At 51.1% G+C, this 25,741-nt stretch overlaps 1 protein-coding gene across 1 annotated transcript in view; it reads right to left on the bottom strand.

Moving 5' to 3' along the window:
• Window positions 1–25,741, bottom strand: part of Ramp1 (receptor activity modifying protein 1) — a 52,075-nt gene that overhangs the window by 12,852 nt on the left and 13,482 nt on the right. Inside the window, exon 2 of the mRNA XM_045147857.1 lies at window positions 24,569–24,707. Within this exon, the coding sequence (XP_045003792.1) occupies window positions 24,569–24,707 (139 nt within the window). The remainder of the gene's footprint in view (window positions 1–24,568; window positions 24,708–25,741) is intronic.

The raw sequence follows: 25,741 nt of genomic DNA, 5'->3' as shown, positions 1-25,741 counted from the left end.
AATAAATAAATTAAAATTAAAAAAAATTGTAAAGTAGACCAAGACAATGAGAGGAGGTGTGTACCACGGACATGATCAAGAAATTCCGGGGCTGGAGAGATGGCTTAGTAGTTAAGGCATTTGCCTACAAGGCCAAAGGATCCCAGTTTGACTCTTCAGGTCCCGTGTAAGCCAGATGCACAAAGGGGTACACACATCTGGAGTTTGCTTGCAGTGACTGGAGGCCCTGGCATGCCCATTCTCCCTCTCTCTCTCTCTTTCTCTCTCTGTCTCTTTCTCTCTCAAATAAATAAATAAATAAACAAAATATATTAAAAAGTAAACAATGAAGTCACACACAAAACTATTAAAAAAAAAAAGAAATGCAGAACAGTGTCCAAGAGGCTCTGTGATCTAGCTATTTAGATGGGTTTTAGGAAGAAATAAAGACACTGGTAAACCCTTGTTATGCTAAGCAAGGGTAGCAGAGGAGACCATGTGACTTAAAGCCTGTGGTCTCAGCACAAAGGGCCACAGGAGGGAGGGACAAAGCCTTTGGGGGGGGTCCTCGCCCCCAGAACTCAGTGGCTGTAGCTCGTGCTTCTCTTATCTCTGCTGTGTAGATTTCCCGCATTTTCTGCAGTACTCACTACATTATTTTTATGGTTCTATGAAAAAGCATCAGGAAGACCACAGAAAACTGCACTCTGGGATTACTGGATATTTGCAGCCAGTGCCTCAATTCTGGGACAGCAGAAGATGGGTGGCAACACCCTGCATGGTGACTGCCTCATTCCTGTTCCCCTGAGGCCTCGGGGCCCCCCTGTTTGAGTGGAGGCCTTGGGACCCTACCTGGGATGTGGTAGGGAGTGGCCCTGTGGGTAGTGGTGGGCTCCAAGGGGAGGACCCTTCCTGGCCTGTGTCTCCAGCCCAGCCATGTTTTCTGTGCCCTCAGCTGTGAAATGGGCAAAGCCTCCAGCTGGCATGGTACTCCCTTCCTGGGATCTTTGCCTCAATGTCCTCACTCTTGAGACCCTCTGGCTCTGGGACTTCCTCCCAAAACCCTGCCTTCCCTCAGCAGTGTACTGGGTTCTGGGCAAGCACAGCTGACCCCCGTGGCCCTCACTCACAGCTGATGTCTTGACCCTTTGGTCCTGGGTCCCGGAGGCCTTGCCCATCCTGAGCTATCTCAGCTCCCCCGTCCCTCCTCATTCTCACTGCTGTCTCACAGCCTGGCCAGCAAATGCCACCAAAATGGAGAGGTTAGGAAGTAAATCCTACCTAGCCTGTTCATAGCAGCCACCTCAAAGGCAAAGGGAAAGCAATGCCAAGAGAGCCAGGCAGACAAGCCAGGTAGAAACAGGTGAGCAAGCGTGCGGCCTATGGGGCGGCAGTGAAATGGGCAGAGACATTACCCTGAGTCTTACAGCACCGTGACCCGCACATCCCTACAGCTGAAGTGTCAGCGGTCACATCTTCATGGGAGAGGGGGACTTTAACATTCCTTCAAAGTTAAGTAGCCCCAAAGTAGGGTAAAATAAATAAAAAAAAGGAATTAACTTGATTCATATGAGTTCTTGACTCTACAGAGAATCAAATGATCTCCTTAGAAGTCCCCAGATCTCTATTAGGTAGTAGAGAAAAAACCCAACACATTTCCAAAGCAGAAGTCAGAAATCCATAGTCTGGATACAATATTAAAATCTAAAACGTTAGAAAGAAAAAGTTTTTTACAAATTGAATTTTGGGAAGAGTTAACTAAAACTAAGAATATATGAAAAAGCCTTATGGGAAACTACTACTTTGTAAGCTAATTAAAAATATAATTGTGAGGATTGGAGGAATGGCTTAGTGGTTAAGGCTGCTCAGTTTGAATCTCCAGAACCTGCATAAATGCTTGAGTATGGTCACACATGCCCACAATCCCAGTTCTGCCAAGGGGAGCAGAGACCAGGGAATTGCCCGGGGCTTGCAAAAGCGCCAAGCTCTGGTATCAGTAAGAGACTCCTGCTCAAACAAGAGTGGGAGGGGGTGATACAGTGTGAAACCTGACTTTCTGCTCCAGCCACCACAGGTGAGTGCTCACCCCTCCCTCCCATTCCCCACTGCTATAGGCAAGCACATGGGGGTCACTGCCAAGGATACATACACATGCATATACAACACACACACACACACACACACACACACACACTACATACACACAAGCAAAAGAACAAAAAAGTAAGGCTGGAGAGATGGCTTAGCAGTTAAGGCATTTGCCTGTGAAGCCGAAGGACCCTGGTTCAATTTCCTAGGACCCATGTAAGCCAGATGCATCTGGAGTTCGTTTGCAGTGGCTGGAGGCACTGGTGCACCCATTCTCTCTCTCTCTCTCAAATAAATAAATAAAATAAAAATCAAACAACACAAAAAAAATCTGAGAAGAAAAATAACAAAGGTTTTAAGGAATCACTTTCACTAAAGGCATTGGATCATGGAAGAACATGTCAAGCTCTCCATTCAGTTCACTCACACAAGCCAACAGCTGGAGTTTGGCCTCCCGGGTTCACATGCCCGCATCCTGTGCCTGCAGTGCGTGGTGAATGACAGCCTCACTTCCACTTAGGAATAGGCATAAAAGGCTTCTATAAAGTGTCTGAAAATTTCATCTGGCTCTATATGACAAAATAAGGACAACTTTTTATGTGCTGTCATGAAATTGCACGTAAAGGGGAAAAAGAACATCCCAAACCATCATTTGATACATGCTGAGAAGGCATTTGATAAAATTCAACATTTTTCTTTTCCTTCCTTTTTTGAGACAGGGTCTTTTTAAAAAAATATTTTATTTATTTATTATTATTTTGAGAGAGAGAGAGAGAGAGGGAGAGGCAGATAGAGAAAAAGAAAGAATGGGTATGCCGGGGCCTCCAGCCACTACAAACGAATTCCAAATGCATGTGCCACCTTGTGCATCTGGCTTACGTGGGTCCTGGGGCATTGAACCAGGGTCCTTTGGCTTCATAGGCAAATGCCTTGATCGCTAAACCATTTCTTCAGCCTGAGACGGGGTCTTTATATATAAGCTAGGCTGCCCTTGAATTCATGATCCTCCTACCTCAGCTTCCTGAGTGTTGGATTTACAGGTACGGGTCCCCATGCTAGGCCAATCCCGACTTCTGATGTTCTACTACACACCCAAGCTTTGTAAGCCACGAACGGGCTGTCTCCTTCTCGTGACCCAAACCTGTCAGCATGCTTCTGTTCAGTAGTGGGGGTGGCATTTCTTTAGCCAGGATGAGGTTGGCTTTATTCAGTGGTCAGGTCTGCCTGCTCGATGGTGGCTTCCTCCTTGGTGTTAGGGCTCTTACCCAAGATTCCAAAAAGTCACTGGGGACCAGTCCAGCAGGGAGAGGTTGGCCCGGTTCACCATGTACTGCACTGCTTCCCCTGGTTCTGGAGAGCCAGACAGTCCGCAGCCGGGCATGCTTAGGCATGGGACCAGCTGCCAGGGCAGCCAATCTGCACTGAGGGCCTCTGCCCAGACACAGGGGAGTGAAGTCCACCCAGTGTGCTTCCCTGCAGGTATGCACAGATGAGGCAGCAGACTTATCTTTTTTTTTTCTTTCTTTCTAGGTGCTTGGCAGGCATTTGAGGAAGTCTTGTTAAATGTTGAATTAAAGCTTCTCAGTACATTGTTCTGCAGCTGGGAAATCAGGCAGCTGAGTCCTCCTGGAATGCATGCCCAGTGGCCGCTGCACCGGGGCTTACAGCAGGAGTGGAGGAAAGATGGACACCCTACAAGCAAACCCTTCCTAAAACGGCTGCACAGAGGGAAGAAGCCCAGTGAGCTGAGGCGTGAGAAGTCTGTGGGCACCTCTCCTGGTGGAGCAGTCCATGGGCCTCCAGCTTGGCCGACACGGGCATACTTAGAACTGGACTCGCTGGTACAGGGAAATGAATAAGTGTTCTAGTTGTACAAAAGGGACTTTTGGTGAACAAAGCCACTTTCCCAGGGAATGCAACACATTTTCCCAGCTCCGTTGCTGTCCAGGAAGAGACAGACAGCCTGAGCGAGCCCACATGCCCACTGACACCCTGGGGCCAATTGCTGGCAGTAGCACTGTATGTAGGTCCCCCCCTGCGGCCTCCAGCCCCTCTCCCACGCTCCTCAACAGCCGAGCACTTGCTGAGCAGGTCAACGGCCCCCTGCTCTCTCAGGAAAATGAAGAAATATGGAAGAAGAAACTTTGAGAGGGTCCGAGGTGGCAAAAGGAATAATAGAAATAGGTCTACCCGTTTCCTCTCTGCTCTAACATGGGTGTCCCTGCAAGCACACAGTTGGGCACAGTAAATGACACGTCTGGTGTTGTCTATGACCTTATTGCCCAGCAGAGGGCGCCACTGTGACCTTTGTGCACTGAGCCTGGGGTGAGACAAATCAGGGTCCAGGTGGTGCCCTGGGGCCATTAGTGGTTTCTACTCAGACACTTGTTCTACAGGAGTGAATCCCAAATGCCCCAACACAACACACCTGTTAGAAGTCCAGCCAACAATTTGTACTTAGAGCTGGGAACGATGTCTCACCAGCCCCTCATATCAGTCCCTTTGATCCCAGTGGGAGGCAGCTTTCTGGGGAGCAGTGAAGAACAGGAGCAGATTCCTCAGCTTGGTGGGTTGACCCTCAGGCTGCGTGGAAGGGGAAGAGAGGTGTCCTTCCTCTGGGGAGGTGCTCCTCTTTGTCAATGGAGCAGAGCTGGCCGTCCCTGTAGGACTCAAGTGGCCAACTGCTGTGTGTCCTTGGGCTAGAGATGGGACCCATGCTCCTGTGTGTCCATCTGGGGTGATGGCCCCAGGGCTGGTAGACAGTCAACACTATGTGATGGCTCCCACTCGCTCCACAGAGAGAGGGGCCCAACCAAGAAACTGCTACTGGTGGAGGGGATCCCCATTCTTTCTTACATTTCTGGAGATTAAACTGGGCTGGACCGTGGGTTCTGTGTGCCCTGCTGCCATCTGCAGCCCTGGACCCAGCCTGGGTCTCCTCAGGTCACAGGGCAGGTGAGAAACACTTGCTCCCCACCTGAGCCTCAACGGCCTTTCAGGCTTCCTCAGTTGGGTCCGTGTGGGGAGAGATCACAAGGGATTGAAATGGCCTTTGGGGCTTCATGGATCCCCAAGGGCACAAAGACATGGAGCAGAGTGGATACCCAGACCCAGGAGGGCGACTGAACCTAGGCAGGCCAGTGGCTGTGTGCTGGACTCTATGGCCAGACCACTCTGGACTAATGGATAACTAAAGGTATGTAAAATGGGCCCAACTTAGGCTGGACTAGACCCCTATCTCTCCGTTGCCAGCTTGTCCTCCAAGGACCACATAGCACATCCCTGAGACAGCTCTCAGAGGGCAGGAAACCCTGGGACTGCTGCCATGGTGTGCTTACGCCTTACCTAGCCCGTGACAGCAGGTGTGTGTCCCCTCAATAGACCACAGTGTTTGGGGAGCTGACCTGTGGGAGGTACCAGAGGAGCAGTGCAGAGCAATGGGCCCAGGGCCTGTCCTCCTCAATCCAGGCCACTGCTTCCTCCAGCCTGAGAACCCTTCCCCATCCGGGCACCGTGTCTCCACCCCCATTCTTTATCTGCCTTCAGAACAGGCCAGGGTGGAGTCTGGGTGCCTCTGCCCATGCTGGAGGAAGCAAGACGTTTCTAAATCTATCACTGGACTGGCCCCACAGGCAGCCAACTCTGGCTCACACACAGTCCCGAGCTGCCAAGCTATATCTCCATGGAGAGGCCCCAACAGGAGCATGGGCACAATGCCACTGCTGAGGACAGGTCCAGGCAGGGACTGGCTCCTGGGGCTGAGATGAAGCACAGTGTTAAAATTCCCTGGGCGTCTGAGCAAAGTCACAGGCTGTCTTATGCTGGAACTGGCCTCGGGGGAGCTATTGTCTACCAAGAGACCCCAGCCTGGGTTCTGAGAACAGGGGGGCACAGTGGTTGATCACTGAGCCGTTGTGGCTGGGCTGTGATCTCGAGAGCTCCCAGGACTTCCATGTAGACCCTCCATCTAGGGAGGAGAAACTGACTGAGCTCAGCTGTGCAGCTGAGCGGTGGGGTGAAGATGACATTCTGGCTCATGCTGTCCTCAGGGTTCCCCTCTCCTGGGGGCAGGCGTGTGACGTGTCCAAACCTTGGATGAGGTAGGAAAGCCTGGATGCTGTTGTCCTGGGGATGTTATCCTTGCAAAGCACATAGCTTGTGGCTGAAAAAAAAAGGGCTTTTCCCTCCTTTAATCTCTTAGGTCCAACCTCAGCACAGCCATCACAAAGATGGACTCTCTGCTTTCCATGCCCCCAACCCTCTTCTCTCTCTGGGCTCTCAGAGATCCTCCATAGGTCTTCCCAGGTCCTCACACGACACTCCTTGTTCTCTCCTTGCACTATGTGACTGTCCCTTGTCCTGGAGGTCCCTGTGCTGTCTCTGCCCCGCCTGTTCCAATATACGCTTGCTGGCAGCTTAGGGCAACACTGAGGGTTGGGGGAAGGGAAGGGCTCTACTCCACAGAACATCCTCCCTCAGTGGGACTTGGAGCAGGTTAAACAGATTCCTGGTGTTTTCAGCCTTAAGTGGGTATGATGGCCCTCGGTTCACAGCAGAGTGTGCTGACAACACCCTCTGAGAGCAACTGCTTCCTGGGCACCTTGCCATCACTGGCATCAGTCTGCTCTGTTGTTTCTGACTCTGGAAGCCTCTGTTCCAGTAGGAAACCCCACATGCCAGCCTCCCACCTTTACCCAACCCAGTGAGTCACTGGGATCTGCCAGCAGGTGAGGCCCTTTCCCTAGGGAACTCAGTGCCAAGCCAGTCACTGCATCAGGTGTACAAGATGTTAGAAATAGCCCTGCTTGTGTTGCCAGGTATGAGAGGCACACAGTGAAGGGACTTGCCTCGGCTCTGAGGACATCAACCCAGCCAGCGAGCTGGACCATCCCACCAGAGGATGGTGTGTAGCAAAAGGTGCCAAGGGTCTGAAGTGACAACTGGGGCACGGAGTCAGAAGCCTACTGGCGCCCACTGTCCCTGCAGAAACCATGACTGTTTCACTGGAGGAACCAGCCCCACCCCTGGCTGAGGCCTAGCGGGGGACAAGGGGACAGGGGGGAGGGCTGAGAGAAACAGGAAGAGACTTGAGGTTAACGACCTGAGAAGAAAGCACAAAGGCTGTGACTTCTTTATGACCTTCAGTTTCTTGTCCTGTTCTCACCCCGGTCAGGGTCTAGACCAGATGGCAAGGTAGGTGGGACATGGGTTAGAGCCAGAGGGGCCCTGTCTAGCTGCAGTTGAGGCAGATGCTAAGGAAGGTTGAAGGGATCCTCTGGAGATGAGGGTCTGGGGGCTGAGGGTCCAGAAGGGCGGAGAAGAACCTGTCCTGTTTCAGCCAGAGCTGAGATGAGCATATGGGTTCTAAATCCCTCCAGGGTATCCAGGTGCTCTCCCCCAACTTGTCAAAGGAGAGCCACCCCACTGGGTGTGTGTGTGGGGGGAACAGCCACCCTGACTCTGGCCTGGCAGCACCTCATCTTGCCTCCTACAAACATGTCTATCTATCTGTCCAGCCTCTGAACATGCCAGGCACCACAGGAAGCCACAGTCCTGTAGAAAGGGAACAGCTGCTACCCTCCACAGGGCTTTCTACGTTAGTCAAATCCACTGGGAACATGGACCCCAGAGCCTTGGACCCATCTCCCTTGCCCAGGGCCAGCTGTGGAGGGGGACCGAGGTATCTGCATTGCCCAGTCCTCTGCATTCCATAGGTGGCCTCCATGCAGGTGCTGGGCTCCATGCCCACCCATGTTCTACCTGGCCTGTCCTTGGGGAGGAGGTTGCTATAGAACTGACATCCTTCCTGTCCCCAGAGTCATGAAGGCCAGGCTAGAGTCCCCACCTCACCGATGACCCTGCTCTTCCTGCATCCTGCCTCACCATGATAGCGAAGGCAGAAATCTGGCCACTTGAGGCTAATGGTCTTGAGACTTTGGGGTGAACTCTCCGCAGTATGGTTCGTGTCAACTGACAGCCACTGTAATGTCCTGACCAGGAAGTGCCTGGGGAAGAGTGAAGGACCAGGAACACAGGGGGAGACGACAGGAGGTAAGAGCTGGAGGATGGGGAGGGCCACCGTGGGACTCCGTCACTCAGACGAGACAAGGCCCTTGTGCCTGTGAACTCACAGCAGCCGGGCGTACCTGCACATGATGGGGCCGGTGAGCATCCTGTTATGGGAAGGGAGGGGCTTGGGAGGCTACCCCCTCCCCGAGGAGCTAGAGACGGTAATAGTTGCTGGGAGAGGGGAATCACTCTCTTCTGTGGTGTAGCCACTGGTAAGTGGTGGGCAGAAGGGTTACAGTGGAACTGAAGTGGACAAGGGAGAGTAGTGTGGGTGCATATGATCAAAATGCAATAGAAATGTGTGAAAATGTTAAAAAAATAGCCAAATAACAGGGGGCTGGAGAGATGGCTTAGTGGTTAAGGTGCTCACCTATAACGCCAAAGGATCATGGTTTGATTTTCCAGGACCCATGTACGCCAGATGCACAAAGGGGCGCATGCGTCTGGAGTTTGTTTGCAGTGGCTGGAGGCCTTTCTCTCTCTCTGCCTCTTTCTCTCTATCAAATAAATAAAATATGCATGGAAAAAAAACCAAATAATGGAACAGCTTTTTTAAAAAAAAGATCATCTAGAAAAATGTATGCAGAGAAGGGATACAGCAGCTAGGGGTGAACCAGTGTGAGAGGTGACCAAGGACTGCACAAGGTCTCAGTCACTGAGAGGAAGGGGCCAGGGATGCAGAGTCCCGTGGAGCCGCAGCCAGGCTGCTAGCAACGGAAGCCATTTCATTCACGCAAATCAATTCACTCTGCGGACATAAACACCGGAGGCCACAGGATGATGGTGACAGGGACTCTGGAGGATGGCGGCTGCTCCTTACAGGTTTGTCACCCTGCCAAGCTGGCACTCTTACACAAAGACAGCCTAAAGCACCTCAGAAAAGTTGAATTTTGTGAATGTCTTAATCATGTGGCTTATTTATACATCAAATAGTAGACTGAATTAAAAAGATCTATGTGAGCCTGGCATGGTGGCACATGCCTTTAATCCCAGCACTCAGTAGGCAGAGGTAGGTAGGAGGATTGCCATGAGTTTGAGGCCAGCCTGAGACTACATAGTGAATTTCAGGTCAGCCTGGGGTACAGTGAGACCTTACCTTGAAAAACCAAACCCCCCCCCAAAAGAAAGAAAGAAAGAAAGAAAGAAAGACAGAAAGATCTGAGCTGGGCGTGGTAGTGGCACACCTTTAATCCCAGCACTCAGGAGGCAGAGGTAGGAAGAGAACCGTGAGTTTGAGGCCACCCTGGAACTACATAGTGAATTCCAGGTCAGCCTGGACTAGAGTGACTCTATCTTGAAACCTGCACCCACCCCCAAAAGAAAAGATCGAAGTGAAAGGAAAGGCGGTGTTAAAAATAAGATGTGCTTGAAGCAACTCATGGTCTAACCTACTTAGCAACAAATAACCTGTTGTGATGCCCACACAAGTGCAATAGTGCACACAGCCATGGTGGGGAACCAACTGCTCTTGATTTGGCTAACTGATCCCCTCAGTGGTGCAGGACCCATAGCTGGAGCTGGGAAACAAGTCAGAACCATATCCAAACATAAGCCCACTCTCCAATATCAAGCTACCATCAATCATGGGGTACAAGAGGGCCTACACCTATTAAACTCTGTATTTAAAAAGTAAGGGTTATCTCATTTGTCCTGTTGCTAACTTACTCTCTGTTGGAGATTCTGCTTCTCTTTTTCAGATAGATGCAGATCCTAAGGAGAGAGCCACCCCATCATACCTCAAAAAGGCCCCGACTGAAACTAAGGAAAATTGGCAAAACAAACAAAGGTGCTGTTTTCCTGATGAACCGGATACCAGCACAAGGGGGAAGGAGACCAACACAGAGAAAAATCAACTCCTACCAAATCAGAGAGCCAGAGCCTCAGAGGCCCCCAACACCTCATCACTGAAGCAGACCAAAAATGAACCCAACATGTCTCAGGGAAATTTTGCGGAAGAGGTGGCAGAAAGTATGTCAGTATGTATGATATGCAGAGACATTTATCCTACCAACAACTGTGGGCTAACTCCACAATGCGCAACCCATATACCTCAACAAGGAGGGACCACTGGGGAGGGGGAAGGTCATGGATGAGCCTAATAATGGTACCAAACTGCCTGTATTTGCTGAATAGGAAACTAAAAAAAACCAAACAAACAAGATGTACTTGAAGTGACAACTGATTTGTGAAGATAGGTAAACAAGTGCCTCACCACGATGAGCACGCCCACAGTGCAACTGTCAGACGAACAGGGAAAAAAAATAAAATCAAACTAATAGAGGACCCTGAGGAACATGAATTGCAGTCAGTGGGAGGGGAAGAGGGGACAGAGGGAGGGAGGGAGGAAGAGAGGGAGGCCAAGATGGAGGATGCTGCTCTTGTAGAAAGGGCAACATGTATGGCTTGAAAATAAATACAGGCATAAGAAAATGTTCATTTTTCATCTCATGAATAGTTGAGTGAGAAATATCTTGCCAATATTTCAAAGGAGAAAACACATCATATTTAAACAATAGGAAGAAAGAAAAGGACATGTAGACAGATAAAACCCAAGAAGCAGAGAAGTGCCTAAAGATAGAACAAAAAGCACAAACGCGATGCAAATTCCATTTAAACAGGCTCATCACTCTCTGCATGAAAAATAAAATCTGGCACAAAGCTGACTGAAGAGATAATTAAAAGAGAAACACCCAGGAAGATGAAAAGGAGAAGGCGTCATTTGGTGGAAAAGCTGGGGTTTTGTTGTTAACATGAGACAAAGCGCAATTTAAAGAAAATGACTGCAAGGCTGTGGAGGCGGCCCAGTGGGTGAAGAGCTTGTAGGGCAAGCACGAGGACCTGAGTTCGGATCCCCAGCCCGCATGTAAAACAACAGACATGGCAGCATGCGTCTGTAATCCCAGTGATGGGGAGGAGAAAGAAGATCCCGGGACTTGCTGGCTACTAGTCTAGCCCAGTTGGTGAGAGGTTCTGAGGAAGTTGGACAGTGATAGAGTAAGACACCTGATGTTGATCTCTGACCTCTACAAGAATGGCCACAAACATACACACACATACGTAAGCATGCATGCACACCACACACACACACACACACACACACACACACACACACGAAGTAAAGTGATCATGTGATAAGGAGAGATTTGGTAAGAGGTGACTAGAGCAGCAAGACTGTAAACGCAGCATGCACATGCCAGTACCTGCTGAAAGATGGTCAGAGTGAGCACCCTGATACCCATTATCAAGAGCAGAAACAGGAAGGAGCTGGCTACCACAGGAGGTGGAGTTCCCAGGAGCCCAGTGGGACAGAGGACACGCCCTGGCACTTCACTGCATTCATCAAAGGGCAACAAAGAAGTTCTCAACAGAAACACAAAAGCCAAAATTATCCAGTGTCGTCTCTGCGTGAGGCGCAGAGCTAGCACCTGACTGCAGAGCCAGGGGAGCCCCGCTGAGTGGGAAGAGGGCTTGCCTTGGAAGCCACAGGCTCTGGGCCCAAGTGCGGGGGGCGGGCATGTCAGGCGTAAGATACACTTGCCAAAGAAAACAGATGATCTCAAGACGTCTTGAAGACAGCAACCAAATAAGGAAGAGAAGACTTCATAAAGAAAATATGACGAAAACCCCCTGACACATCAGCGTCTGTAGGAAAAGAGGCCAGGGCTACCCAGTACTTTCCTGCGTCCAGGCCCAGAACCAAACCAACTAACCACCACCATCTCCCATCACAACAAAACAAGAACAGCGAACCATGTTGTAGCTTTAAATGGCTTTGTGATGGCAACAGTGGGAAAATATGAACTAGGCATTAGGCAAACACTTGCTGTTTTTTTTCACATGCAGACCGGAGCCTAAAGTTCTTATGTATGTGGGTGTGGGTCATGAAAGTGAACAGGGCCATGAGAGGGGTGGGTGAGGGCTCAAAGGCGGGCAGGAGGGAAAGGAGATCCCACAGAAGCACCTTCCACCTTCCCCAGTTTCCTAGTAAAGCACACTCTTTCATGTGGGCGCCCAAGGTTCCTACAAGTGCAACCTTCTGCTGGCGGGCATGGGAATGTCCCCAACACCAGTCTTACCTGCTGGGTCTACACCTCTAAGACCTTGGCAATCCTTTCAGTTCAGAGGTCTCTCCCTGTCTCTCTCTCGTTTGGGTTGGCAGTTTGGAGTCTAGCAATTTGTCAATATACCTACCAATCTGAGGTTGTTTTCTTACCTTCCCTTTATAAAGGGCAGTTAACTGGCCTCATATGAAACACGGGGAAAGTATGTATTTATTTATTGACCCTGGGAATGTGACCACCGTAGTGTTACCTCCCCCACTTTTTGTATTCTAGCTAATGTGTTTTTGTTCATTTTTATTTTATTTATTTATTTATTTGAGAGCAACAGACAGAGAAAGAGGCAGAGAGAGAGAGAGAGAATGGGCACGCCAGGGCCTTCAGCCACTGCAACCGAACTCCAGATGTGTGCATCCCCTTGTGCATCTGGCTAACGTGGGTCCTGGGGAATCGAGCCTCCAACTGGGGTCCTTAGGCTTCACAGGCAAGCGCTTAACCACTAAGCCATCTCTCTAGCCCAAGCTAATGTATTTTTGAATAGATTTGTCTTTTCTTCTGGATGTGGAAATTAGATTGGTGATGATGCTCATACATCCTAAAGCAAGCAGAGGTCTGTAGATTTAAAGGGATGATCCAAGTGCTACCAGCCTCAGCATCTACTAGGAAGACATCCTCACAATATGCTCAGGAAAGTTGAGGCCAACCAAGGTTTCCAGGAGTCCCCCCTGCTGGACAGTGTTCACCTACTTGCCCTCTGCTGTGGAGGCAGACCCCTGCTCAGGGGTGCTTCATGTCTGGCCTTTGACATTGGGACACACTTCTTAGGTGCAACTCCATCTGAATAGATTTGAAAACAGGGCAGGTAATCTCCTGATGGAAAAGGTGTCATGAGACTTGGTGCCACAGTCCATGCTGATGAGCACCTCACTTAGGGAGATGTCCACTCTGTCCCTGCCCCAGGCCAAGGCGACTGCAAGAAGCAGGACAACGGGGGACTGAGCATGCAGGAGTGACTGCTGACAGTCCCTTCCCCAGCCTCCCTCACCTCAAAGGCTACTGCTCTTGGCCTCTCTGCAAGTTTTCTGAGGAAAGGAACAGGGCTCCTTCTCCCTGCCACCTTGCCCAAGACACAGACTTAGTCAGATTAGGAACAGAATAAGAGGCATGGCTTTTGGGTGAGTCCATGAGGTTATTTCAAGAAAGGGTTGATGGTGGGGGATGGTCCTTTCTCCACAGTGGGCAGCCCTTCTGGTGGTGGACGACATACAATCTCTGAGGAGAGAATGGGGCCTTTCACCTGGCTGCCCTTGCCATTGGCATGTGCGTGTGTCTATCCAGTTCCGTCTGTCCCGTGTGGACACTGGAACTGAGTTTCACCAGCCTTCCAACATGGACTGAAGACCAGCAGCCTTCCAGGAACCCTCCAGGCCTTCAAGAGGCAGCTTGGGACTGCCGAGGTATCCAGCCTCAAGCTCTGAGCAGCTACCAGGTTCTCAGGCTCTCCAGCCTGCAGACAGCCATTGTTGGACTGCCCAGTTAGTATCCTGTATGCTAACCTAATAAATCCTATTTAAAATACATAAGCATTCTATCAGTTCTATCCCTTTAGCGAACCCTGACTAATGGCAGAAGCCATGTGGAGGGCTCAGTGAGGCAATCCCAGTAGAAATGCTACTGCTGCCCACAGGGCTTCCTGTCGCTGGCTCATTGGGGGGTGGGGGGGGGGAGGACATGGCCAGTGGCATAGAGCAAGAGAAGCAGCTGCGGGCAGGGTGAGAATGGAGCTGGGAAGAGTAGCCTGTAAGCCACAATGGAAAGTCTCTCCTTGGCCTTGGGGTCTCCTTGAAAACTCCTCTCGCGTACCAGCTCCTAGTGACTGCTAGGCCCTTTGCTCTGTGCGCTGCCCTCTCCTGTGGGCCCAGATCTGGGTGCGGGATGCCCCAAACTGTGCCTGCCTTCCTTTTCTGCCCTGGATCCCTTGGCTGGGTGGGAGAGTATATAGACCACGGGTGGTTCCTGCCTAGGCCTCCAGGCAGGATCCTTCCCAAAGCAGGACACTGGAAAATGGCCACTTTGCTAAGCACTTGGGGACAGCTCATCCCAAGACCTTGTGGAAGCAAGAGGCCCACTGCTCTGCAGCCCTCCAGGTCAAAGAAGATACTTTTCTCTCAAGTTTCTGTTGAAATTCAAAACAAGGGCACCTGATCCAAGATTGCTGCACGCTGGGAGAATTTCCTGCCTCAATTCTTACCCTGGACACACAAAGGCTTTGTGCTCCAGGGCACAGGGGAAGGCAGTAGGCCCAAGAAGGACTCAGGGGGTCAGTGCACCCTGCCTAAGTCAACAGTCAGCTGGACACCGCGCTTCCTCCTCAGAGCTCGGGATGCTGAGCAGCCTTGACGGCAGCCTCGGGAAGTCTGTCCTGCTAACTCACAGGACGGCCACTCTTACCCCGGAGGCTGGACACCTCTTCCCATAAGTGCACGCTTCTAGGCCAGCTGGAGGCTCTTCACGGCCATCTCTAGGTCAGCGTGGCAGAGCTACATCCCTGGCAAGGAGTCTTGGGTCCTCAGCCTCACGGATTCCAGGCAGCGCCGCTGGGATCCAGCCCCCCGGATGCAGGACTATGAGCAGAGGTAGACAGGGTGTGCATTTCTAATTGCAACCCCTTCGTACCGGGACGAGGCACCCACCTGACATGAAGACAGTCACAGCAAACGAGGGCCCTGTCTACTAGCTGCCATCTTTCCTGACCAAGGAGGTACCTCATGGCCCTGAAGCTGTGCAGGAGGGGAGGAACAGAGATTTTTTTTTTTTTAATCCAACCTAGCATTTCTCAGCACGGTGTGAAGGTCTCAAGTGTGAGGAAATGTGACATTTGGGGTGCTCTGGGGTGTTATAGTCCAAGTTCCCCTTGCCAGCTCACTTCTGCTGCTTCCTTCCAAGAGCAGTAGCAAGATGTGATGCCCAGCCCCTGTCTTGCCCCACTTCCTCTGCCACGAGGAAGCCATAGCCTGAGACAACCCTTTCTTCCCGCCAGCTGCTTCTGGCCAGGTGTTTTGTCCCAGCAACGAGAATGAGAGCTCGCATTCGGATCCCCAGTGAATGCTGAGTGTGCGGGGCGGTAACCTGTAACCTCAGCATGTGGAGGAAGAGACAGGGAACCCCAAGGAAAACTGGCTAGCTAGACTCACCTGAGCACTGGCCTCAAGGGAGTGCCCGTGCCTCAGTCAAAATAAAGAGGAAAGTGGGCTGGAGACATGGCTTAGCAGTTAAGGCACTTCTCTGCAAAGCCAAAGGACTTTGGTTCAATTCCCCAGGACCCACGTAAGCCAGATGCACAAGGTGGCACGTGTGTCTGGAGTTCGTTTGCAGTGGCTGGCAGCCCTTGTGTGCCCATTCTCTCTCCTCTGTCTGTCTGTCTGCCTCTCTCTCTCTCTCTCAAATAAATAGATGAAAAGTAAATAAAATATTAAAAAGAGAGGAAACTGATTGAGAAAGACCCCCAACATCAGTGTTTGGACTCCATAGGCACACACATATGCATGCATGTTTACCTATACACATACATAGGACAAAAAAAATATAAAAAGAAAAATGGATGGAGCTGTGTCATTTTCAGCAACAAAGATGAAACTGGCTCATTGTAGTTGTGAAGCCAGTCAGATACAAACAGTAAGCACCACACCATTTCATGCACACCCGGAGTCCAAACAGCTCAGCTCATGAAAGGTGTGAGTAAAGGCCAGTTCTTTTTTAAAAAAAATTAATTAATTACTTATTTATTTAATTTTATTTGAGAGGGAGAGAGAATGGGCCACGCCAGGGCCTTCAGCTGCTGTAAACAAACTCCAGATGCACGCATCACCTTGTGCATCTGATTTACATGGGTCCTGGGGAGTCGAACCTTGTGGGTTCCTGGATTCTTGCTCTGGGGGCTGGCTGCAGCCCCCCCCCCGAAGGCATCCAGGCAGTGGGTGAGTGTGTGATGAGAGAAAAACACTCCCGGGAGAAAGTTGAACAGCTCTCTCCATTGATTGTCAGTGAAATGGGTTTATAAGCATCTGAGGGTGGGGGAAGGGTCCTAAGGGTATTGGACATACCAAGTTCATTTCTGATGCCTAATTAGCATATGGGGATATTCATTCTAGCACGTAGGCAATGGGGGGGGGGGTCAGGTGATCTAGGGTCTCAGGAGGATGGATTATGTGAAGGCTGATAAGGAGTTTCCTAGGCAACTGGCCAAAGGTCACAGGGCAGAGCCTAAATTCAGGTGTGCTGGGCTTACAGCGGAGTTGCCTCCTGTAGCCTGGGGGTCCATAGCCATGCCTGGCAGTTCAGGCCCCTCTCCAGAAGGCTCCAGCCTGTGCCTGGCAGTGCCCAACAGAACCTGGGTCCTTTGGCTTCACAGACAAATGCCTTAACCACTAAGCCGTCTCTCTAGCCCTAAAGGGCAGTTCTTCACAGACTGTGGGGAGACAGGGTGGAGAGGGATGAAGAAAGGCTCTTTAGCAGGCATACGGTATGCTGGCTAGAGATGACTCATTCATATGATTTTCAAACAGCTAGAATCTGGGGTTCATTTGCAGCAGCAAGAGGCCCTGGCACACCCATTCTCTCTGTCTCTCTTAAACAGATAAATAAACTAAAATGGTTTTGAATGTTTTTCTTTTTAATCTTCGCACGTGGGGGTGCACATGTGGCATGGGTCACATTGGGCATCTTCCTCAACTGCTCTCTACCTTGTTTCTGGAACCCAATAATTCAGCTAAACTGACTGGCCAGCGGCCTCAGGAGTCCTTCTGCCTCCGCCTCCACAGCATGGAGCTACAAGCATGCATGGTTGTGAGCCTGACTTCTATGTGGGTTCTGGGGGTCAAAGTCAGTTCTTCATGCTTGTACAACAACCATTTTAATGATTGAGCTCCTGGATTTGGATGTTTTTTACTGTAGTTAAGTTATAGATGTCTAAACTGAATCAAACATTATACAAAGCACATATGTATCAAAACATCACATAGAGCCAGGTGTGGTGGCGCACGCCTTTCATCCCAGCACTCGGGAAGCAGAGGTCGGAGGATTGCTGTGAGTTCAAGGCCACCCTGAGACTACATAGTGAATTCCAGGTCAGCCTGAGCTAGAGTAAAACCCTACCTTGAAAAACAAACAAACAAAAAAATCACAGAGATGTAACTTTAAAAGTTAACAAATTAAGTTAAAGAGAAACACAGCACCCACTTTGTATTTGGGTGTGGGCGTGTTCCAGTCCTCTCTCTGCAGCACCTACGGCAAAGTTTCTGGAAATGTATTCTTCAAAACACATTTTTCTGTGTGCTCTCTGCCTTCCTGGATTAGATTAGATGCCCAGTTAATGCACTAAATAGGGTTATGTTTCCTTTAGCAGAGCCGGGCGATGGCTTAATGAGACAACTCCCATAGTGACACGTCGGCATGGTGCGCGGGGCCTGGCTCATATGCACCTGCCTTGCAGGGACCCTGAGGGGCTCCATGTTGCCAAGGACTCAGGATTACGCCCGAGTTATTCTTCCAACAAGCAGCTGACAGAACCTGTCTCCTAGGTAATGGACCAAAAGGACCAGCAGAGGGCTGGGGTCATGGTCGGGGCGGAAAGGCTGCTCGTGCGCCCTGGGCCTGCATAACTGATACCCACAGCGGGCAGCGAGGGTGGCAGGCCAGGCTTTAATTGTTGCATATTGGCACATGACTGAATCTCCAGCACTTATGAGGCACAGCTGGAGGAGCACCACAAGTTCAAGACCAGCCTGGTCTATATAATGTGTTCCAGGCCAGCCTCAAAAAAAAAAAAAAATAAATAAAAAATAAATCAATAAACAAAACAGTGTTACACACCTTGAATATGTGAAACCAAGTGTGGTGGTTTGATTCAGGTGTCTCCCATAAGTTTAGGTGTTCTGAATGCCATGTTCCCAGCTGATAGCAATTTGGGAATTAACGCCTCCTGGAAGCAGTGTACTGTTGGGGGCGGGCTTATGGGTGTTACAGCCAGCTTCTTCTTGCCAGTGTTTGGCACACTCTCCTGCTGCTGTTTATCTGATGTTGGCAAGGAGGTGATGTCCACCCTCTGCTCATGCCATTGTTTTCCCCTGCCATCATGGAGCTTCCCATGGAGTCTGTAAGCCAAAATAAACCTTTCTTCACCCATAAGCTGCTCTTGACTGGGTAATTTCTGCCAGCAATGCGAACCTGACTGCAACAGCAAGGCAGGACACTAAAGAACGTCTTCTGCTCATTGGGAAGGTGGACAGAAAGCTGTTAGCCGCCCTCTGCTGTCACCTAGAAGTTTCTGTCTGAGATGTCCACTGCTGTGTCCTACATCATATGTGCTGCTGGGAATGGAACCCAGAACCTCCCATATGCCAGTGCTCTGCCACTGAGCCTTTTAAGTAATACTATGTGCCCCAGCCAGGTGGGCCTGACAGGTCCTCTTCCTGCTTTGACATAGGAAGCAAACTGTCTGTCAGTCCAGACCCAGGGAGCTGGCTGACGGACTGTGTCCCCAAACTCCCCATGTTCTGTGTGTGTGTCCTACAAATGGAGGTTGGCTCACATTCGCCTGTCGCTAGTGAGAAGATGAGTCCACCTCACACGTACAGTAGTCTCTGCTCGCTGAGGAGAGTCTGGGCAAATCCACTAGCCATCTCTAGACTCCCCTGCAGGCTCTAGGGGAACAGTGACCTCAGGTAGCAAGTTAGAGGGAGGTTTCGGCTCTGGGGCTCTTGCCACTGGCACACAGAGAGACTGTAGTAAATAAGAGAACCCAGGAGAAAATGAAATTAGATTCCTATTTCATAGCTGTTCACAGGGCCAAACTCTAGACTGCTGTGGAGCCAGGAGACCCCTATGAGCCCAAGAAAGGCTGTTGTGAGAATGGCTTTCCTCTTGACTCAAACCCTGCACAGTGAAGCCAGAGAAACTCACTGTCACACAAAACCACACACCACACAAGCAAGCTCAGCAGACAACTGAGAAACCAGGGGACATCTAGCTTGGATTTGAGAAGTGCCTAATCTCTCTCTGACATAGACACAGCTCCTTGAAAAGTATGTGAAACATATGGAAACTGTGGGAGAGGACCTGAAAGCAAGTCACAGAAAGATAAAAGAATGGCCCTTGAAATGTGAAAGATGTTCAGACCCACTGTAATGAGAAGAATGCAGGTCAGCCCCGAGACACCACTTCTCACTCAGCAGACAGCGGCGCGTGCCACGTGGCTGTTGGTGAGGTTGTGGGGTAGCAGGTACCCTTGGGCAGTTGTGGGAATGCGCACACGACACACACACTCCTTTTGCCTCTCACCCTGTGCATCTAACCCTAACCCTAACCCTAACCCAGCAAATGAAGGCACAGGCCATCTGTTTGAATACTGTCTGAAATGGAGAAATGCCAGAAACAGTCTAAGCGTCTCTTTCGTTAGACATGGCTGAGACTCTGCATGGTGGAGCAGTGTGCGGCTGTGAAAAGGAAAGAGGAAGCTCTCCGCACTGCTCAGGAGTGGTTTCCGGGATGAACTGTTTCATAAAGAGATGAACCAACCAAAGGGCAAGGGGAGAATCTTTTATACCACCCTTCATGTAAGAAAGAGGAGATAAGAAAAATGAGCATATCTGGGCATCTGTGCAAAAGAAATATAGGAAGCAAACATCCGAGAGCAGCAAGATGCTTGTCACAGGAAGTGGGTGGGGAGGAAGAGGTGGCAAGATGTGGGCAGGAGGGTACAGTTCTCCAGCCATGCCTGGCAGAGCTCTGGCCTCACCCATGGTGATGGGCCATCACGTGTGCATGTGGCCAGGCTCTAGCCCCAGGGAGTGAATCAAACACCAATCTGGGGTGCTGCTGGGAGTGTAATCAGCATCTATAATCGTAAGAGTAACCCCGGCGATGGGGGTGGGCCTCGCCCTTGAGACTCCAGTCCCAGCCTCTTGCTGAGGACCCCCAGCCTGCTGCCTGCTGGTAGGTTGTAGGTCTTCCAGATATGCCATGATCGTGCGCTCCAGTTCTTAAGACAAAACGGTTAGATGGTATTCCTTACACAGAGGTCAAAGAAGGGTGTTCGCATGTCTCTTCCAGCACCTTCATGGTTGCACTGGGTATGTCAAATGCTGTGTGCATATGAGTATTATCAGCATGTGTACATGTGTGGGTTGTATACAAATGCGTGTGTACACAGGTATGTATTATATGTATGCATATACACACGGGCTCCTGTGTTCCATTCTCTAACACAGCTGAGTTCCTAATTTCATCTTCTAGTAAAAGTGACCAGAACTCCTTAGAGAAATGGCTGATTCCTGGGCTGAGGATTAAGAGGGAAGCCTGGGAGCTGGGAAGGTGGCTCAGCAGGTAAAAATGCTTCCCATACAAGTGTGAAGACCTGGGCTTGGTCCCCAGCACCCAGGTGTGTAACCCTCGCACTGAGGAGGGGAGAAAGGAGGATTGCTAGGGTTCACTGGCCAGCCAGTGTGACTGAAAACCAGGCAGCTCCAGGTTCAGTGAGACCGTGTCAGCAATGGCAGATGGAAGAACAAGAGGGAACCCCTAACATCCTCCTAGGGCCTCTGCGACAGTGTACATGGGGCATGTGTATCTTTGCACCCATGTGTGTACTACACACACACACACACACACACACACACCACATACATACTACATAGATATACCAAAAAGAAAAAAATGATAAGCCTGGGACAGCTCAGGGTATGCAAAGAAGTGCTCGAACAAGGACCAGTGGGCCACAGGGGCACAGAGCCAGCCTTCAAGTTGAAGGCGCTCCAATGACCAGAGCTGGGACTGATTAGGGAGCCGTGAATCACCCTGGGCAGCCTGGATAACCCAGAACAAACTCTCCATGCCAAAAGCATTGGATCGGTACCTTCAGTTCCAACTGCAGCAGCTCACAGGACTCAGAGATTAGGACGCAGACATGTCTGGAGACAATCCTGTGTGACACGGACTAGCAGGCCTGAGCTGGCCTCTGGGGTGCTCTTGTGATGCGGGCTTTGTCTCTTTTTAAGCAGAACCAATCTCCCTTCTGCCCCGTGGCTTCTCTTCCTGCTGTACGTGGCGTGGCTCTAGCGACAGCAAGCTACCAGGCCCGACAGCTGGTCATCCCTCTGCGCTCTATGCACGCGGGAAACGCCTGTGGGCCTTCCACATCTGTAGCACGTGGCCCCCGCTTCCTCAGAAAGCCCTTGTCCTGCGTCACCCTGCCTGCATCTGTCCGTAGCTGTCGGGCCTCTGGTCTGCGGTCAGTCTGTACAAATGAGCCGTCACTATGCAGAGCAGGGGTGGGCCCTCTTCCTCCAGGGTCCCTGCTGCATCTTAATAAGTGGATCATAATAAATGCACCTTTCATTTAAATACAAGCTGCTCAGCTGAGGCAGAAAGTCTGTTAGTCCCAGAACAGGTTGTTCTGTCATTCTTTTTTTTTTTTAATTTTTTTAAAAATTTATTTATTTATTTGAGAGCAACAGACACAGAGAGAAAGACAGATAGAGGGAGAGAGAGAGAATGGGCACGCCAGGGCTTCCAGCCTCTGCAAACGAACTCCAGACGCGTGCGCCCCCTTGTGCATCTGGCTAACGTGGGACCTGGGGAACTGAGCTTCGAACCGGGGTCCTTAGGCTTCACAGGCAAGCGCTTAACCACTAAGCTATCTCTCCAGCCCTGTTCTGTCATTCTTAACAACCTCTCCCCTCTCTGTCTCCAACTCCAGATGCATTCATTCCTCAGATCAGAAAACGAGACCAGAAGCCTCCAAGAGGCCTGTGGTAGGGAAGATTAAGATGAGGATAGGGACCCTGACTGAGCGAGCTGCTGGGTACCCCCCTCCCCGTGGGGCCTGGATGGGGGCCCTGGATACAAGCATGTCCCGAGTCCAGGGGCCTGAGCTTGGTCAGAGGAGGCGGTGGGGTTTTGGTGCCTGATTCCAACCCCAGCCCTGCATACGTAGAGGTGTCCCTGGCCTTCCTGAATCTTCCACTTCAGGTTCCCAAGGCAGAAATTTGCTTCAACAACTGTGCACTGAGTGTAGACTCTGTGGGGCACAGTGGGGTTCTCCGAGGGGAAGGAACGCTGCCCTCAGGCAGCAGAGGCTGCTGGGGGAGAAGGTCAGGGAGGGAACGAACAAGGGGTGGGGACAGACCTGATCTGAGGCTCACAGAGCAGTGTGGTCCCCACTTTATGGACTTGTAGACAGAAGAGCCGGCTAAGACCCGTCACCTCATGCTAAGAAGTGTTGGGGGCTCAGTAAAGACCTTCACATCCCACAGGACTTGCTGGGTCCCTCACAGCGGCTCAGGTGAGATCTATGACATTGAGCCAAACAGGATCTCTGTGAATGACACTGGTTCCACCTTTCCTCAGTGCAGATCCTGCCCCTGGCCTCCTCCCCTTGCCCTTCCCCATCAGGGACCCCAGGGCTCCCTCTGCTTTCTCAGGCACTGGAAGAAATCACCTGCCATCCGTGGAGACTGGGACTGCGCACCTACTATGTGCTGTCTCTGCATTAGGCCGTGGTTGGCAAGGAAAAACCTCATCCTGTGAAATATCCCTGTCAGTCCCCTCAGGTGCCAGATGGCCCTTCAGAGCAGAATCACAGTCCCCTCATAACAAATCTCCCTTGTTACCACAACAAAGTGGACAGAAGCCCTCCAGCCTCCTTCGATTTAGCTGACCACATCCCCAGTTTTGAGGCACACAGGAGGAGCTCAGCGGCAGGCAGCACGTGTGGCGGTGTGGTAACCGTGGTCCTGGCTACTTTCCATGCAGTGGGAAGGCAGTTTCTGCTGATGGCACCAACCCTTCTCTTGACCACAGACACCATGGGTGGCTGGGGCGGGGTGCGAAGGAAGGCGGGTGCCACGGTCTTCGTACTGTGCCTCCTTTTCTGCCTCAATCTTTGGGCCATCCCCCACGCAGCTTCACACGTCAGCACGTGGGTCATCTGAGGCAGGCTTTGTCCACACTGTGGTACAGGGTGAACCTGACTTAGACTTGCATGGACTCTGACTTCCTCTCTCAGGTAAAGACACCTACCAGACATCCTGGAGGAAACATGAGACTGGGAAAGGTTGGCATTGGAATTGCCCAGATCTCTGCTTTTGTCAGGAAAGACACAAACACTCCTCCTTGTCAGCCGGTCTCTCCCTGTCATTCCTGTCCTAGAGCTGTGCCCCCTCTCCTGGGAGGAGAACTGTCTCCCCTCATCATCCCTGTCCTATAGCTGTCCCCCCTCTCCTGGGAGGAGAACTGTCTCTCCTCATCATTCCTGTCCTTTAGCTGTCCCCGCTCTCCTGGGAGAACTGTGTCTCCTCATTATTCCTGTTCTATAGCTGTCATCCCCTTTCCTGAAGTGGAGAATTTCTTTCCCTCATTATGCTTGTTCTATAGTGCCACCGCCTCTCCTGGGATGGTGAAGATAACTTGTGGGCACAGCCACCTCTTCTCCAGCCTCTGAGTAATGCCTTTCTTTATCACCCTTGAAGTGATTTTTCTGAGAGATTAGCTCTAGAACATGTTTTATAATACTGTGAACCCATACAGATCTCTGTGCAAAGGCTGCTGCTATAGCTGTCTACACACACACACACATGCACACACACACACACGTGTGCACGCTGTTACTTGCCCACTGAAGCTTTAGGATGCCACAGCACTATACTCCGAGGCAAAAAAAAAAGCTTAGCAAACAGATCAGGGACACATTAAGTTCTTATCCTGCTTCTGCAGGTGGATGAGCCCAGCACACCCTGGGAGAACCCCCAAGCCTGCTGAGGGGTACCTGGGGCCTGAGGGCCAGGGAGTGAGCCCTGTGGTGTGGGAGAAGCACCTTTGGGTAGGAAAGCTGGGTCTCACAGGGCTTGGCACTGTCGCACCTGGGGCTATGGACCATCCCTCCATGACACCTTGACCCTGAAGCTTGGATCCCTGAAGTGGGTGGACGTGGCAGGTGGGGCTTGACAACAGTGTGGAAGGAGCTGGCAAGGATGCCATGGCAAGCCCATCTCCTGTCACAAGGCTTGGTGAGCCAGGGACCTGAGCACTGCACGGGGCTCAGCTGGCCCCAGATGCCTGCACTTGGATGGTATGGGTGTCTAACCCTAATACCCCCTCATCTCCCACTGCCCCAGTGGTACCCACGCCCCCCGGATGGTCAGTGAGAATGTAGCTCCTTTCTCTCTCCCTCTTCTCACCTACCTGTTCTTGGAAACCCTTTTGTTCTCAGTTCTGTCCTTTTAGACTCCAGCCTCCCCAGGGCCTAGTGGTCTGTTGTCCAACACAGTCAGGAGGGGAGAAGGGGTATTCCCCATCTTTCTTCTCCCCACAAAGCTTACCTTATTGTCTTCCCCCAGTCACACCACAGTGGCCTCCCAATAGCCTCCATGTCCCTCTTGAAGCGGGATAGACACAGATCCCGGATAATGGTGCCATAGGTGGCTTCCTGGCAGGCGGTGACCATGAAGATGTGGTGTGCTGCAAGACAGGATATGAGGGCTGTCACCTGGCTTTCATCTGGTGGTGACTCTCCCAGCTCACCACCCCCGTCAGCTTATCCCAGAGCCCTTGAGCTCCAAGATGGAGTGTCTGTGTGACCCAGAGATGGTACCCATGGCTCTCATGTGATTCTCTCCTTGGAACCATCCAGGAAATGGAGGGTCCATGGATGGCTCTGACTACCCAACCTGTCCTGGATGAGCTGGCTTTAGGGAAGTCAAGATAATGCCTGAGGCATGGTTCTGGGCAGTGCACAGCAGAACCCTACATGCGCTGACGTGAGCCATGACAGAGTCTGCTACAGGAGCTGGATGTCTCCAAGTTCCCTGAGAGGGGGTTACACAGCAGGAACTACACAGTCCCCAGGGACAGGCTGTGCTGTCTTCTGTGGGGGAGGCAACAGGGAAAAGCGTGCTAAGAGGCTGGGGACCAGAGAGACCAACATATACTTCCACCTCTGAGAATGACTTCTGGTCAGTTCCAGCACCTCCCTGGTCTAGCCACAGGGATAGTTCTGTCTGGCCCGAGCCCTGTGTCTTCCAGTCTCTTCAAGGAAACCTGATGTACTCAGTTCTGCTATCTCCCTGTTCTGCCCTTCCTTCATATGCTGGGGTGCCCAGTGCTCACACCTGTAAGCAAGCTTGGACAACTGCTTCATCTTGTAGGTAGAAGAGTACCTGGATCTTTCTTTTTTTAATATTTTATTTTTATTTATTTATTTGAGGCAGAGAGAGAGAGAGAGAGAGAGAGAGAGAGAGAGAGAGAGAGAGAGAGAGGGAGGGAGAGAGGGAGGGAGAATGGGCACACCACTGCAAATGAACTCCAAGTGTATGCGCCACCTTGTGCATATGGCTTACTTGGGTCCTGGGGAATTGAACCAAGGTCGTTTGGCTTTGCAGGCAAGTGCCTTAACTGCTATGCCATCCCTCCAGCCCCCTGGATCTTTCTTACACAGGCCTGGGGTGATTTGAATGTAAAATGTTCCCATAGGCTCATGTGTTAGAACACTTGGT

The sequence above is a fragment of the Jaculus jaculus genome, chromosome 4 (genome assembly GCF_020740685.1).
Source record: "Jaculus jaculus isolate mJacJac1 chromosome 4, mJacJac1.mat.Y.cur, whole genome shotgun sequence".
Classification (NCBI taxonomy): domain Eukaryota; kingdom Metazoa; phylum Chordata; class Mammalia; order Rodentia; family Dipodidae; genus Jaculus; species Jaculus jaculus.
This window is presented reverse-complemented; position numbering and strand designations above follow the sequence as displayed.